Raw genomic sequence first — 16,095 nt, 5'->3', positions numbered from 1 at the left:
AATTCATGAGCAATAGTTTTGATTAAATGTGTGGCAAAAGAAAAAGTATTTGCCCATTAAAAAAAAAGTTATCGAGAAATGTTTTTGAATATCTGATTTTCTCAGATTAAAATATTGAAATCTGAAGTTAATTTGAGTAACCGCAGTGATTTATCCAACCCTGTTTGAACAAGAATACAACTAATTTTGATGACCCATTATCTCTATTGTTTTTCATCTGTAATAAAGGACATTACAGAATTAACCTAGACTCCTGAAATACTCTGCGATAATTGACATGTTTTAAAACACCCACCCACTAGATGAAGGTATTAGGATTACAATGTGTTAAAACAGAGTTTGCTGTAGATTAAAAATGAAAACCTACTTTCTTCCTGCTTAAATCCATCCAGCTCCAATGTGTGCTTCAATATGGTGCAAAATAGATACTTGTAACTCCCAAAAAAATGTATGTTTAACTTTGTCTCTCTTTATTCAAGATCAGTATTTCAGTAGGGAAACAAATCTCAGTGTGCAATTAGAAAATTACAATTACCTGCTGAGGGCTTAAAGCTGGACTTGGAAAAACAAAACAAAACCAGATCACTCAAAGTTTAAACAAAGTGAGCATCAAACTTCAAAATTCTCATCTTGTTAAAAGTTTTGTTTCACACATCACAGTGAAGAAATCTAGATTCTTATGTAATACTATGAACAACGTTTTGAAAATGTCACTACAAGTGAACTGGAGTACACTAGACAGCACTGCAGATTGTAGCAGCTGGACACAAGTATTTTCAGTATTGTCAGTTTTACACTCGTCAGATTTGGAGTTGAGGTACTGAAAATCAAACAAAAATCCATCACAAACTATGGACAAGTTTTACAGTGTTAAGTTTACAAAATATTAGATTTTTGCATTATCATTCCATATGTGTAGGCACAATCAGCAGTGGTGCTGTGATTACTTGACATTTGAAACACCGCAGCAAAAGATAATCGAGCTGATAATATTTTGTCTGGAGTGTTGGTGAATTACATGACAGTGATATTGATACACACGCATATTTTTTCACCATTCATTTAAAGTATATAGTTTAATCTTACCATACTAGGAAAACACACAGATGTTTGATGAAGATTATGAAAGATTCCTGCATCTACTCGAGAACAATTCAATGCTTTCATACAAACGTGTTAAATTGTTACTTTCCAAGTTAAATGATACAACCTGAATATTATATTGTATATCAATATATTATATAAATTAATGTTTTGGTTTGAGTTATATAATCTCCTGTCTGTTAACACTTAAGTCCATCTACCTTATATTAAAAAACATTAAAGTGCTTATGAGCTGTATCAAACGATAGGATATGTATATAACAGTAGTTATCTTGTAAATATAGAGTATGTTTTATAAATAATTATTCTTGAATATAGATTTATTTAATAGAAAATACAAATTATCTTTTAAGGCATTGCTGAGAAAATGAAGCAGGACTCTACGAGCTATTTATCCAACTTCTGCACCTGCTTCCCGTTCTCCGGTTTTTCCTGAAGCTTGTAGTCTTCCAAAATAGCCTGTGCTGTGTGCTTGCCAGTCTTTTTCACCACAGCTTTGATCCCCAGGTTGTCAATATTGAAGGCAGTGAGGCCGACATTGATGGCAGAATTGACGGCGTGGTCTGTGGCTTGTCCGGCTGCGGCCCCGTACCTTCATGAGTCAGATTGGGTGAGAGGTCACAAGAGGCGGGAGAAAGAGGATTTGGGGAGAATCAATTAATATGCAGTGCAAGGACTGCAAAGATGACATGCAGAATGTGAATTACAATGCGAGGATTAAACCCATGCACGTGCACCACCTGGAGTACACACATTTCTGACCTTCAGAATCTGATTTTGATATTTTATCTCGGAGCCAAGCAATGGTTAAACATATTTGCTTTTGGTTGATTTAGATTTTAAAAATGCAAGGGTAAATTAATCTCCAAATTCCACTAAATTCAAATCTTCTATGATAAGGTCCTGCCAATTGATTGAGAATGGTAGAGCAAATTAATATCATCACATTGTATATAAAATAATAATGTAGAACTTTACAGAAATCAGTAGCCAACTCTCTTGTCTACGTATTTGATCATTGGAACATGTGGCAGCAGTCCATAGAATAAGGGAAGATGTTAAAGTCAGGCAGGACAGAGACATCGTCAACTGTTAAATCTCCATTAGAAACACTTAAGTGAAGCAGCACCCTATTGTGAATTAGCACACAGGCAAGGGAAGAAAACTGGTACGGCGCACAATTCAAGAACACTGTGCAAGAGCAAAGTCATTACAAGAAAGGTGCTCGTGTCATGTTGGTGATTAGTGGTGTGAAGAGTTAAAAAGCAATGTGCAATTAGAATGAATTACTCTTCTTCTCATTAGCTGGGTCAAAGATGGTCTGTAGACCCCTAAATCTGCAAAGCAAATCGAAGAGGAATGTAAGTGAGTGCACGTTTGGTTTTGCTTTGTATCATGAAAGAAGTCATTTGCAACAAACACATCAAACCTGTCTAGCAAGCAGTGTAGTGCAAAAAAATTGAACAGCTGTGCATTCAAGCAAGTGATAGTGGTCGGACAACAATTTAAGGCCGACGGGAGAACTTACTTGTGTTTTATGGTGGTCACTGTCTCTGTTGCTACACTTGTAGTTATGTCCTTGGCTGCTGCTTCCAAACCAGTCCACATGGTTGCAAAACCTGGGCAGATATGTTGTGCGTTAGGTGCATTTTAACACACTGTACCTTTAAAGAATCTAAAACGTGGGTTCATTTACCTTGCACTCCACTGGCAGCTACCACCATGGCTCCATCTATGTTTGAACGTCCGTCCTTGTCTTTCTTCATAGACTCTGGGATCAGCTTGCCTCCATGTTTTTTCACGTGTGGAGCCAGCTCTCGACCCACACAGCCAGCGACAGCACACACCCCGTCCACTGCAGTAACACAGCATTACTCAATTAGATGTCCACTGCCAAATAACAAACACAAGGTCATGTGAAACAGCTGACTGACTGTCATAGTCACCTAGAAACTGGCTGACTTTGACGGCTCCTCCCGTCGCCTGTTTGGCAACATGGAGGCCTTTGGTGACTGTGGGGCTGACTTGGGCGGGTTTGTCCTCTGGGGTGATGTGTTCTCTGAGTTTAGATGCTCCTTTGTGAATGGCCTTGCCTGTGTACTCGGCTCCTTTCACCAGACCCCAGCTTAACCACGACGCACCTGAAAAGGATCACACCAGGTGAGTCACTCTAGACTGCTGACCTATATTCACAAATAAATCCAAACGAATCACTAACAAACTGGCAAAAGGCTATTCAAGTCTGAAGACACAATGTGGCCTCACCCGTCAGGATCCCATTTGCCACCTTTTCACTCCATTCGGGCAGAGGTTTTTCCTCCTCTGTCTCCTCTGGTACAGTCTCCTCTGGTGCATTCTCCTCTGGTGCAACAATAGACACCTTCTGGCTGAGATTAATGGTTTCTGCAGCTTCATCTGGAGCCTGATCATACAGACACATCAGTCAGCTACTTTAAGATGAAGACAGACAATGTGGGCTGAAAATAAGAATTAGTCATCTATCACTTTGTGCAAGTTGTACACATCTCCCTTCAAATGTTTGTCTCCAAGTAACCCTACCCAAAGCATACAATACCTCCTCTCATTCTGTGCTGCTCGTTACAATGCTCTATTTGTTAGCCCCAAACAGTCTGAAATGTCACTGAGCAGCTGAAAACCTCACACTGTCTACTTGTCCAAAAATGAAATTTCACAAAAGTGCTTACTTTCTGACTGGATATCACGTCCATCAGAGAAGATGATTAGCCTGACTGCATTCATCAGAAATGACCTTGTCTGTCATCACTCCGAAGTAGCGTCTCTACCTGCATCATGACTGAACTGGCACTTGTCTTTCCACTGAAGCTCTAAGTGCTGCAGATAAGAGCATTATAACTGATTAATTCTCCTCACCTGCCCGTGTCAAATCCCCACAGTGCTGAGGCAGGGGTAACTTTGGGAAGGCTGCCACATCAGAACTAAACAAGAGTTTCATGCCAGGCCAGTTTTACCATTGGTTAATGAAAACAAAATCCTTTCAGTCTGCAACCTTAAAGTACTGTGTTAGCAGCAACTACAGATTTAATACTTGCACTGTTCTCTATGCTTGCAGAATTTGTTTGCGATAGTCAACTTGAAAAAGCGTGGAGAATGTTTGGGGATTTAGCACCAGTGTGGCACGTGTTTTTTTCAGGCAGCGCTTTCAACTCAATTTCAACACAGGACGTGTAAACACAAAAGTATCTTTATGTTGGGGCAAATTCATTTATGTGGCTACTCGGATAGATTATTAGCAACTGAAGCCAGCTTCAAAGCGTGAATAATATGGAACAGTCGGACACATGATCGTTAGAGAAATTGCAAAATGAGGATGAAACCACCTCCACATCCCTAAAACTACAAACAGTCCACAGTGCTCCAACTTTAGTTTCATTTACTTACAATAGCTCTCCGTGTTCCACAAAAGTATTTGCCAAAAGGTATTGTGTAACAATTCTCTAGTGACTTCAAATACTTACTTTGAACAATGATAACAAACTCACCACTAGCCGTTCTATCAGGTGAACGTGTGAAATCTAACGCAATCCAATACAACAGCTCTGCCATCAACTCTACTTTTGCAAAGGCTATTTGATTTCAGTTCTTGATGATGCTGCCAAAAAGGAAAAATTCTACTTTATATTTATTTTTGAGATCACAGAGGGTGGTGGTTTTGTGCTGGACTGCAATACATTTAGGTGATCTTAATATTTTGTCCCAATATATCTCCATAAAACTGAAAATGCAGTAAAAGTAGACTTTATGGCAGGTGGACCTAACAAAGAGGTCAGGGAGGGTGTATTTCACAGAATAATTTCTCTGAGCATTTGGTCAGGGAGAAAAAACATTGGCTGCAGATGACCTGTATTATTGATATGCACCAAACAGCCACAACATTAAAAAGTAAATAATATTGATCATCTCGTTACAGTGCAACGTTCTGCAGGGAAACAGTGGCTCCTGGCATTCATGTGGAGGCACTCTGACATACACCACCCACCTAAACACTGTTGCAGACCTAGCAGCCCCTCTCAACATCAGAGACACGGTTTTAATGTGTTTGAATATCATGCCAGGCTGTCACAGATCTGGCTGCAACCAAACACTAACCTGAACCCTGAGATCTGTCATCTGGGACAGCAGGTCCTCAAACAGTTCTCTGTCTGCAGCAGGAAGCTCAGAGGACAGCACCACACCCACATAGTAGCCTGGAGCTGGCGCCATCATGTCCGGAAACATGAACACGCCGGTGTTGCACAGCAGCACTGGAGAGTCCATGGCCATGAGAGGATACAGCCAGTCGCACACCTGTCAGGACAAACATGGAGAGAAAATGTGATTAAAAATAGGTGGATGTGTGATGCCATAATTATGGGTGTATTTTCTACAAATTTTCTGATTTATAAATATTGTTCCTTAATTTTTTAGAAAAGGTAATGACTAGTACATGTATCTAGAAGTTAAATATAAGAGGAAGAAGAAAGAGATCTGCCAAGAAATGTTGGTTTTCAAGTGATCTGATTAGTGAAACACAGAGAACCATCTTAGAGAAGACTACCCAGAGGACACTGTTGTCCTCTGACTGCTGCATGTCTAACAAGATTACAGGACATAACAGTGTAAGCAGGGTTTATGTAATTACTCGCGCTCATGTGAATCCCTGATGTCACCCATTGGCAGCAGCACCTGGGAAATTCCCCAATGAGGAGTCAAATTTCAGTCTCATGACTCTCTAACCTCAACAAAGACAGCAGGTCAAAGTACTGTCAACACCAAAAAAGTGACTGAAAACTGGACGTACTGGAAAAGTCTGATAAGGTCTCGACAGTCTCTTAACAAGAGTCCAAGCTGATACATTTATGAAGCTTCAATTATTTTCTTATCGTACTGCTGCTTGTAATGTTGACACATAGCCTCCATACTGACAAAGGAGATTAGTGTTTCCATAAACTGACAAGCTGTCCACTGGCTGGGGACAAATTAAATTTACATGTTGTTTGAGTTGCTTCTGTGCTTTTCGACTGACTTTTATTGTTCCTTTTCACTGACTAAATGACTGCTGGATAGAAAAATCTGAGACATATCTCAAACTTATCTGCTGTTTTTGGAGCAACAAAGATACATGTGTCATGGGGCAAAGGTCAGAAAATGTCGAAAAGTCTAAACATTTAGCTGCTCGTACTGCAGAACACTGTCAAAGTGTCTGCCCATCTGTGGCTCAGGTTTTTATTTCACTGATACTTTTTAAAGGTAAACTTTGTTGAGTTTACATCTTCACCAAGACCTGATGTCATAAACTGTAAAAAGATAACTTTAATGAGATGCATTTAACAAATCACTACCAAAAGCAGAACCCTTCCAGAGTCATCACAACAGGATGATACACAGGATGATTAGTGCAGTCCATTAACAGCGTAACTCACATTACTAACAAGATGTTATAAATGTGACAACTCAGAGTAGAAATAATGGAGGACAACAGTTTCAGAAAGACGAGTGATGTCAGATGTGCACAAACAGCATAATATGTAATTGTCCTTGCAAATCCCTGATTGATTATTATTTCAATAACAACAAAAAAAATATATGATCAACTTTAGAACAGAGCTTCACTAATTAGTTGATTTACTGTTAACTACTGAAGTCATTGTCAACTATTTTGGCAATCAGTTTAAGTACATTTTTAAGAAAAAAGGTAACAATTTCTGATTCCGGCTTCCTAAATTTAAAGATTTTCTTGGGAGTTTTTTCTGGGTTGTAGATACATTTCAGATTTGAGGACCTCATCATGGGCTTTGGGAAACACCGATTAACAAACTGCCAAACCAGTAATAACACATTCATGAAAATTTTCATTAGATTAATCGACAACTTACTGCAGGATGGCTATAATTGATTGCATTAGGTGTATTCTTTTTAAGTACTATTTTCAGCACCATACTATGGCATTTTTTGGACAAAATTCATGCTAATTTCTTTTTTCAAAGAAAACTGCTCTATAGTGTTTTTCACGGCCTACTTTACATTATTTCATCATATGGCATGTTTTTACGACATGTTGAATAAAAAAAAATTGCATTTTTTTGACATCGTATACTACATTGATTCTCAACCTTTATTCAGTGACGTACCCTCTGTGTACTGTACTCATTCAAGTACCCACCAACCAAGGCAAAGCATTTTTGGCTGACAAAATGAGACGGACATAAAATACAGCATTGCATCATCAGTTTCTGATATATAAAAAGGATTTTTGAATTTTTGCTAGTTGTCAATGTTATTTTTTTAAATCTCACATACCCCCTGGCATACCTTCAAGTACCCCCAGGGGTAGTCGTACCCCCATTTGAGAACCGCTGCTCTAAACAACTGTCACACAGACTAAGGCCCTCTAACACAAATACATTTTCCATTTAGGGAGTTGACAAACCATCCTGGCCACAGTCAGTGATTCTGTGTTGCAATACATTATCTTAGGATACTGCACATGTTTATAATCATTTCCTGTAATAAAAATCACGACTCATCACTGAGGTACCATCCTGTTCCCACTTTGAGCCAGACTTGATCCCTGTCTGGGATTCCCTGGAGGGTGACATCACAGCCATAAATCCAGTGGGATTAGGGCACGAGGTAAACAGCGCTCACATGATCGTGTCCATTATGAAGATCATTAACAGGCCTATCTCCTCCCACTGATGACTCACAGTCAAAGAAAGCTTGATGAGCTGCGCAAACATCTTACAAAATCGGGTGAAAGGCCACAAAACAACTAAAAGGAGCCGGTGACACTGCAGTGATGACATCTCACTTGCACTTTTATTGCATCAAACAGGCATGAGCATGGCTTATCTGTTCCCTTCAAGCTGAAACCTGAGAGTGATAAAGTTTGTTTGTCTTACCTGAAGAAATGCTGGCGGCCGAGTTGTTGCTCTGTCAGAGGGATCGCTGGTAAACTTCACCAGCCGCAGGTAGCCCGGGTATGATGGGGCGCTCACCTGCCCTTCAGGTGTGACATAAAATATCTGCACACCATGAGGGATGTACAGCATTTCCTCTCCATCTTCACCCACGCTCTGAAGAGATGGTGTCGAGTTAGACGTGCGACTGTAGAAGTCATCCCCCACCAACGACATCTCCCCTGACTCTGTCCCGTATGAGATGGATAGATGGCCGTCAGCTGCCTGAAGAGAGTAAGCTGGAGGCTGTTCGGCTGGAACCACAGGGGAGAGGCCGCTTCCTGCAGGCCTGCCTCCCACAGCTCCAGCCGGCTGGCTATTAGCAGAAAGCTGATTTATTGGAGGTGGCCTCTCTGGCTTCTCTTTGGTTTGTAGATTTGGGTAGAGACCTTGTGCAGACATGTTTGGAGCACTGGGTGCAGACGGCAGGTCAGAGCTGGTCTCCAGTATGGCGAGGCGGGTGGTGATGTTGTTCAGCGTCTCCTGCATCTTCTCCTGCATCTGTCTGGCTGATTCCCACGAGCCACCGACACACTCGTCCCCCTGCGAAGGCACACTGATGGCCCTGAGAAGGTGCTGCCGTCCTCGCTTGTAGAGCTCCACGGCCTGCGTCTTGTCTCCAGCTTCGTCTACTGTGAGTCCTTTATTGATGCACTCAAAGGCCCTCTCGTAGCCATCTTTGATCACTTGGAGTCTGGCGCTATCAAATGCATCTTGTTTGGCTTTCTCCATTCCCTCTGAAACAAGACTTACAATCAGCTTCATTGATTAAAGGCTGCACTGTATAACATAAACTTTACAGCACTAATAAGGAAAGTAATGACACAAATAAAGCACTGACTGCACTAAACCTGAATGTGACATACTTCTTATTACTTTACAAACAGGCCACAGGTTATTTTATCTTCACTTTACTGTTGACTTTACTTCTCCCTCAGACTTACCTTATCCACACTCAGAAGTCATTTAAACCACTCATGAAACACAGAGCACATGTAACTGAGCTGCACTGTCTCCATGAATGCTAAGTTGGCTGCTTGATTTTAGTTGTGCGTTAGTTTATCTGCTGTAAAAACGGGGTCGCTACAGCAAGCGGGTTATAAAACAGGCTAAAACAAGCTAATCCCCAACAACAGCCAACATTCCTGCTCACACAACTTCAGCTGTTACGCCATGAAGTTACAATAGTAAGAACAGAAGCATAAAAACAACACTGACAAGTACGTTGACGTATTGCTAGTTAGCATTAGCTCCGTTATTAGCTAACGGTGCCTTCGCTTACCCCGGTGAGCGACAAATTCCGAAGACCAGCGTCAGTTGGTTCTCCGCTAACTAACGTCTGTCCGAGCTGTCGAGTACAGATAACTTTAATTATCAACCACCTTCCTGGATAAAGTGTGCTCCCCTAGCAGGTGACTCTTGAATGTGGACTAATGATATTACTACACATCACAGCGTCGACCTTTCAAAGTAAGAGTTCAGCGACGGGACGAACAGGGGAATCGACACTTGGTGCAGCAACACTTTCTGTTTTATGTTAAAAGTCCTAACCGGAATATGTCGGTGTATATTCTCAAACCGGATGTAGTAGTACGCTGCCGTTGAATAACTTTACTAGTTCTGCCTGCTATTCGTCTAATACACTGCTCAAAAAAATTAAAGGAACACTTTTTAATCTAAGTATTGCATCAAATCAGTGAAACATGTGGGATATTGATCTGGTCAAGTCAGTAACTGAGGGGCTTTTTAGTCAGTTTCAGCTGCTTTGGTGTTCATAAAATTAACAACAGATGCACTAGAGGGGTAACAATGAGAAAACCCCCCAAAACAGGAATGAGTTTACAGGTGAAGACCACTGACAGTTTTTTCATTCCTAATGTTTTCTGACTGTTTTCCACTAGCTTTGCATTTGGCTAGGGTCAGAGTCACTTCTGGTAGCATGAGGCGATACCTGGACCCTACAGAGGTTCCACAGACAGTCCAACTCCTCCAGGATGGCACATCAATGCGTGCCATTGCCAGAAGGTTTGCTGTGTCTCCCAGCACATTCTCAAGCGCATGGAGGAGATTCCAGGAGACAGGCAGTTAGTCTGGGAGAGCTTAACAGGGCTGTCGAAGGTCCTCAACTGATCAGCAGGACAGGTATCTGCTCCTTTGTGCAATGAGGAACAGGATGAGCACTGCAATAGCTCTACAAAATGAGCTCCAGCAGACCACTGGTGTGAATGTCTCTGATCAAACAATCAGAAAGAGATGTAATGAGAGTGGTCTGAGGGCCCAGCGTCCTCTAGTGCCCGCTGTGCTCACTGACTGGCACCGTGGAGCTCGGCTGGCAACACACGAATTGGCAGGTCCACCACTGGTGCCCTGTGCTTTTCACAGATGAGAGCAGGTTCACCCTGAGCGCATGTGACGGACATGAAAGGGTCTGGAGAAGCCGTGGAGAACATTATGCTGCCTGTAACATTGTTCAGCATGACCGGTTTGGTGGTGGGTCAGTGATGGTGAGGGGAGGCATATCCATGGAGGGACGCACAGACCTCTACAGCCTGGACAATGGCACTCTGACTGCCATTAGGTATCAGGATGAAATCCTTTGACCCATTGTCAGACCCTACATTGGTGCAGTGGTCCTGGATTCCTTCTGGTGCATGACAATGCCCAGTTTTATGTGGTAAGAGAAGTCATGCAGTTCCTGGAGGATTCAATTCAATTCAATTCAATTCAATTTTATTTATATAACGTCAATTACAGTCAAATCGTCTCAAGACGCTTTACAGAACCCATATGCCTGACCCCCAGAGCAAGCCCAAAGGCGACAGTGGCAAGGAAAACACCCTTTTAACAGGGAAGAAACCTCGAGCAGAACCCGGCTCTATATAGGGGGGACCCATCTGCCTGCTGGCTGGGCGGGTTGAGAGGGACAGAGGAGGGCAAGGGGGAGGGATGGGAGAAGAGGGAGGGGTGGGAAAGCACAGAAAACACAACACACATTTGGATACATGTATGACAAGATATGTGACACAAACAAAGTATAAGCTAACATTGAAAACTGACTCATAGTTTACTCTTATGATGTACAGCTCTGACATTAAACATACTACATATATAGCTAGCAGTAAAATTCAAACAGTATGTAAGTTAACATAAGTATAGTGAGGGCGATGCAGAGTTGACTGGTGGAAAAAGGGGAGTTAGAAGCGGGGTTGGAGGATGAAGGAACTGATACCATTAGCTGGCCCCCATCCTCACCTGACCTGAATCCAATAGAACACCTTTGGAACATTATGTTTTGTTCCATCCGACACCATCAGGTTGCTCCTCAGACTGTCCAGGAGCTCAGCGATGCCCTGGTCCAGTTCTGGGAGGAGATACCCCAGGACACCATCCGTCGTCTCATTCAGCGCTTGTCCCATCGTCAGTCATCCATACAAGCACATGGAGGCCATACAAACTACTGAATACCATTTTGAGTTGCTGCCAAGGATTTTCAGCAAGATGGACTAGCCTGCCACATCAGTTTTTCACTTTGATTTTGGGGTGTCTTGAATTTAGCCCTCCTGGGGGGGTTGATCATTTTCATTCCCATCAAACAATGTGGCACTTTTCATTCCTAACACATTATCCAGTCCATATCAATGCTAATATCCAGTTTGTTTTTTCCCCGTATTGAAATATGATGTATTTTCAAAGTGTTCCTTTAATTTTTTTGAGCAGTGTATAAAACGACATAATATGATGAAAATAACTTTATGTATATGGCGCAAAGTAGTTACAAAGCACCTTACAAAATAAAGCATTAACATTCAAACGAGTTTAAAAACACAATTAAACACTAAAAAATAGTAACAATAAAACATTATAAAAGACAACATAAAACACTGCCGTCACGCCAAGCTGCACAAGTGCTGTTTTTTGTTTGCTTGTTTTAGATTTTTTTAAACAAAGACGCCTGCTGTATGTTGAGGAGTGGTTCAAACATGAAAAATATTTTTTGAAAATATATAATAAAACCTTTTATACTGAAAATGGAACACATACTTAAATGATTTTATTTTACTAATATAATATAATATAATATAATATAATATAATATATAAAGCTAAAGGTTGCTGTAGTTGTAGAATCCCATCTGCTGGTCATAATAAGAAACTGCAACAACTCAAAGTTTAGTTTCATGAAAGTCAACGTAACAGACTAATGTTTTTACATTATACTTCCGAATTTTTCTGTGGAAGTAATAACAATAAGCAATAATAATCCTTGGCCATTAGAAACGTCAGTGGGAGTTAACTATACGTAACATTATAATATAAACCACGTAATAATAATGCAACGTAATATATATATTTAAAAACCCTTCATGACTTTAACGTTACCCCGGATAAAAAGCTACTTAATGTATTCCAGTACTTTCCTTACATTTAAGTCACTTATACTTCATGTTTGTCTCCGTTTGTCCTGAAACCACATTCGACGGTCGGGAAAAACAAGCGTTTTTCTGCCATCCTGTGGTCAAAAGTGGAATTGCAAGCTATTAAAAGTAGTCAAGTTCGTGTCATTTTACAAATAAGAACATATCCGGGAGTTACTTTCAAAATACAATCCCCATAGCCGAAATGTGCTGAAATGTGCTGATTTCGGCTGAAACTACATTTCTCAGCGGTAATAATATCGGTGATAGCGGTAATAATATCGACATTTAGTTATAATATTACAGACCCATACAATAATAAAATTGCTCAAACATTAAATGCATTATTTCTACACATCATTCTTGTTTTTATCAGGTAATTTTGCTTCGGGCATCTGATAAATCAGTCGAGTATTTAGAATAATTAATTTTTTCTGCAAAAATTAATTTGCCAAGCCATCTTCAGTGAACAATGGAAGCAAATATCTACACTTTAGGATTCAGAAACACACAGACAATAATCATTAAATTATTCTGTTAAATGTTAATGTCCAGGTTTACTAAAGTTTAAACTAGTTTGGGGGGGGGATTGCATTGCTCAACCTGATATTTCAGTGGTTGGATACAGATGATAAACCTTTTGTTGGTATCCCTTGATGTGTTAAAAAAAAAAGACACATAAACACACACACAAACACAACCTGTTGCCATTAAAAATCTTAAAATAAATAAATTTTAAAGCTCATTGACAATTTCTGCAGTTCTTCAGTGAGTCCACCAGAGCACAGTGAGCAGCTGTTCTAATCATTTTCAGTAATCAGCAGTACCTTTTCCAAAACTGGAATTTCACTGTTTTTTAAGCAACAATAAAATAATAAAAACAACGACAAAGATAACAATTTTAAGATTCTTTGCTTGAAATTACTTTTTTAACAACAGCTGCAGTCAGTCAAGAATCCAAATCTAACACTAAATATAGACTCATTTGAGCTCTCCAGAGATAGGTAATAAAAATATTTGTATTGGGAATTTGTTATGTGCAAAATGTACCGTATAGAAAATATGAAAAATGTCATAATGTGAAAAATCTAATTGTAAAAAACATACAGTGACTCATAAAACAACAAACGAACAAATGGCATAGTAACACGTGTATAGAAAGAAACCTTTATACTTGTGAATAACACAACTTTTTCCTGTGCATGGATTACAGTAGGGTTAGTTCTTTGTACTGCCTAATAAACGGCCTGATAGCAGCAGACAGTGAATCTCCAGGAGTCTTCAATCCTTCACCTTGGTTGTTGTGTTGAATCACTTCTAGGGTGTTAAGTTGATGTGAGGGATTTCTTCTAATTGACTTTAGTTCTGACAGCATCCTAGACTTCTGTCACTTTCTGGAAAGTGTCCACTTCAGTCATTTATGATAAATAAAAGAAAAAAATACACATTAAAAAGGAGAAGCAATAAAAAAAATACAAAAGGCTCAATAAAATGTTATTTAAATATCAATATATTCAGGGGTATTTCAAATATTTTCAAACTGAGGCACTAACTAAACTGTTCTAACAGTAAGAGGGAGCTTGTTAGAGTGTTGGTGCATAAAGAATAAAAGTTATTTTAATCTTGGACTCTTTTCACAGCTACTGATTTTCTGAACTGAAACTCCAGTGTAGGATTTCTTAATATGTGTTTGTGAAGTTTAAATTGTTTTCTCCACCAAATAATGAAATGTTACAGTAAATGGGGTTAAGATTACTTTGTGCAGAATTATTAAGTAGTCTAACTAGTTTTCGGCCAGCGAAATATTTGAGTTAGCCTAAAGATAATAATGCAGCATCTGAAACATCTCTTGCTGCAGACAAGAAAAAGCTCATAAAGTAATCAAGGGAATTATTTTAGCTCAATAAGGTTATGAGTAGAATTTCGGTAGCTATAGCTGATTAAAATGATACCAAACATGCTCATATGTGATCGGCAGACATGTTAAAATTAGGACATTGATACTAATCAGGAGGAATAAAATATTAAAAGTAAGGCAAGAGGTAGATTAATCATGAAGTCATTGAAAAGTTCACTTGTTCGGTGAAATGGATGTACATAAAAGGAGTTTTGTCCAGAATTGGGAGATGATTGTCTTTGTTAGTTTTGAGATGAGTCCAGAGTGCCTTTGTTTGTGAATGGAATGTCTTTGAAGTGGCCCTCCAGGTTTCTGAGCTTCCCCTCTTCTGTGGTTCAGGAATCAGTCAGAATTTTTTTTATTGCCATCAATTTGGTTCCTTGGAGGCTTGGTGGTACTTGGGGGTTTTGAGCCAGTCTCTTACTAAGACGGGTCCAATACACATCCTGGAGGTCTGTATTGGGGGAATCCTTTAAAGTCAGCTGACTTGGTGCTTCGCGCCCCCATGCCAGACATTTCCCACATCTGGCATGGTGTCCTGGTGTCCCTCTTGCTTCGCTAATCAAAAGGGGAGCCCGTCTCCATCCTGTGGCTGCAGAGATGCTAGGACTGAATAGCTTTTAGGTGGGGGAATAAACAAAACCCTGTCCTGGTTCTGTTTCATTGTTGATAATGACTGGTGGATCCTACACCAGATCAGATCCAGGAGGTTTGAAAGGTTAAAAATTCTCAGATATACAGTAGAGTCTGATCTTAAAGAGATTTAAAACTACACAGAACAAGAGAACCAAATTCCATCCATAGAAATTACATAACTGCACTTTAGCAAACATTCAACACTTCCTGTCCGTACTTTCAAAATAAAGGGACTAAATGGACAAACAAACTTCTTATTAACCACGCCCGACGGGTACGTCGGCGGGGTTATTGCATTCGGTGCGGTATCTGGCTGGGTATGTATGTATGTGGCTATGTCCGGTCCGATATCTCTGCAACCGCTGAAGTCAGGATAATCAAACTTGGCACATAAGATCAGTCTAAGGTCCCCCTGCTTAGTTGTGGAGTTACAGGTCAGCAGATCAAGTAGGGAGGGAGATACGTACAATGATCAAAATTGATACATATTGCATCAGTTGTATAGGGAGGACAGGGTTTTCGTCAGCAGAGGGCGTGGTTCTGCCCTCTACTGAGGGCTCATCAAGTTCTTCTTACATTTAGCTTTTCTTGAAGAGCTACAGAGAGACTACCACTCTGCTTATCAATTACTAATTGATAACCATCATTGCAAATTATTGAAAAATATTTACACTGAGCAACCTATTTTTGGTTGGTTTACTCTTTATTTCATTCATTTGTAAAATATATATTTTAAATGTAAATACAAACGTTCTCCAAACTAGAATGAAAGGGAGCAGAAAGAAGACAAGTCTTATTTTAGCTGCCCCCAGAAATCAATTTACAAAAAACATACTATTTTTATAGAAGCACACTACTCATTTCCATAGCGAAGAACTCAGGCGAGTCTTGAAGAGGCTTCATAAATGGTAGCCAGGCTAACACGCCAACGGTACATGAGACAAACTTTTTTGACTCTGACGTCTCACTTGAAAACATTATGACTTAAACGTTACGCTGGCAAATAAGCTACTTAATGTATTTTGAGACTGTCTTCAAAATTAGGCTACTTTTGCCTCCGTTTAATC

General features: G+C 40.0%; 1 protein-coding gene across 2 annotated transcripts; it reads right to left on the bottom strand.

The window, feature by feature from the left end:
- Window positions 1-449: 449 nt before the first annotated feature.
- spartb (spartin b) lies at window positions 450-9,544 on the bottom strand. Of its 2 annotated transcripts, none has more exons than XM_022189179.2 (8): window positions 9,364-9,543; window positions 8,025-8,818; window positions 5,233-5,430; window positions 3,370-3,526; window positions 3,051-3,245; window positions 2,801-2,959; window positions 2,633-2,723; window positions 450-1,696 (listed from the first exon to the last, which is right to left on the bottom strand). In XM_022189179.2, the coding sequence occupies exons 2-8, from the start codon at window positions 8,811-8,813 to the stop codon at window positions 1,492-1,494; spliced, it is 1,794 nt and encodes a 597-aa protein (XP_022044871.1). In that variant the 5' UTR covers window positions 8,814-8,818; window positions 9,364-9,543; the 3' UTR covers window positions 450-1,491. The 2 variants fall into 2 exon arrangements, with proteins under 2 accessions (XP_022044871.1, XP_022044872.1); XM_022189180.2 differs by having other exon boundaries at window positions 1,553-2,441; window positions 9,364-9,544.
- Window positions 9,545-16,095: the final 6,551 nt, after the last annotated feature.

Source organism: Acanthochromis polyacanthus, chromosome 13 (assembly GCF_021347895.1).
Source record: "Acanthochromis polyacanthus isolate Apoly-LR-REF ecotype Palm Island chromosome 13, KAUST_Apoly_ChrSc, whole genome shotgun sequence".
Taxonomy (NCBI): domain Eukaryota; kingdom Metazoa; phylum Chordata; class Actinopteri; family Pomacentridae; genus Acanthochromis; species Acanthochromis polyacanthus.
Note: the sequence above shows the minus strand (reverse complement) of the source record. Positions and strands in the feature narration are given on the sequence as shown.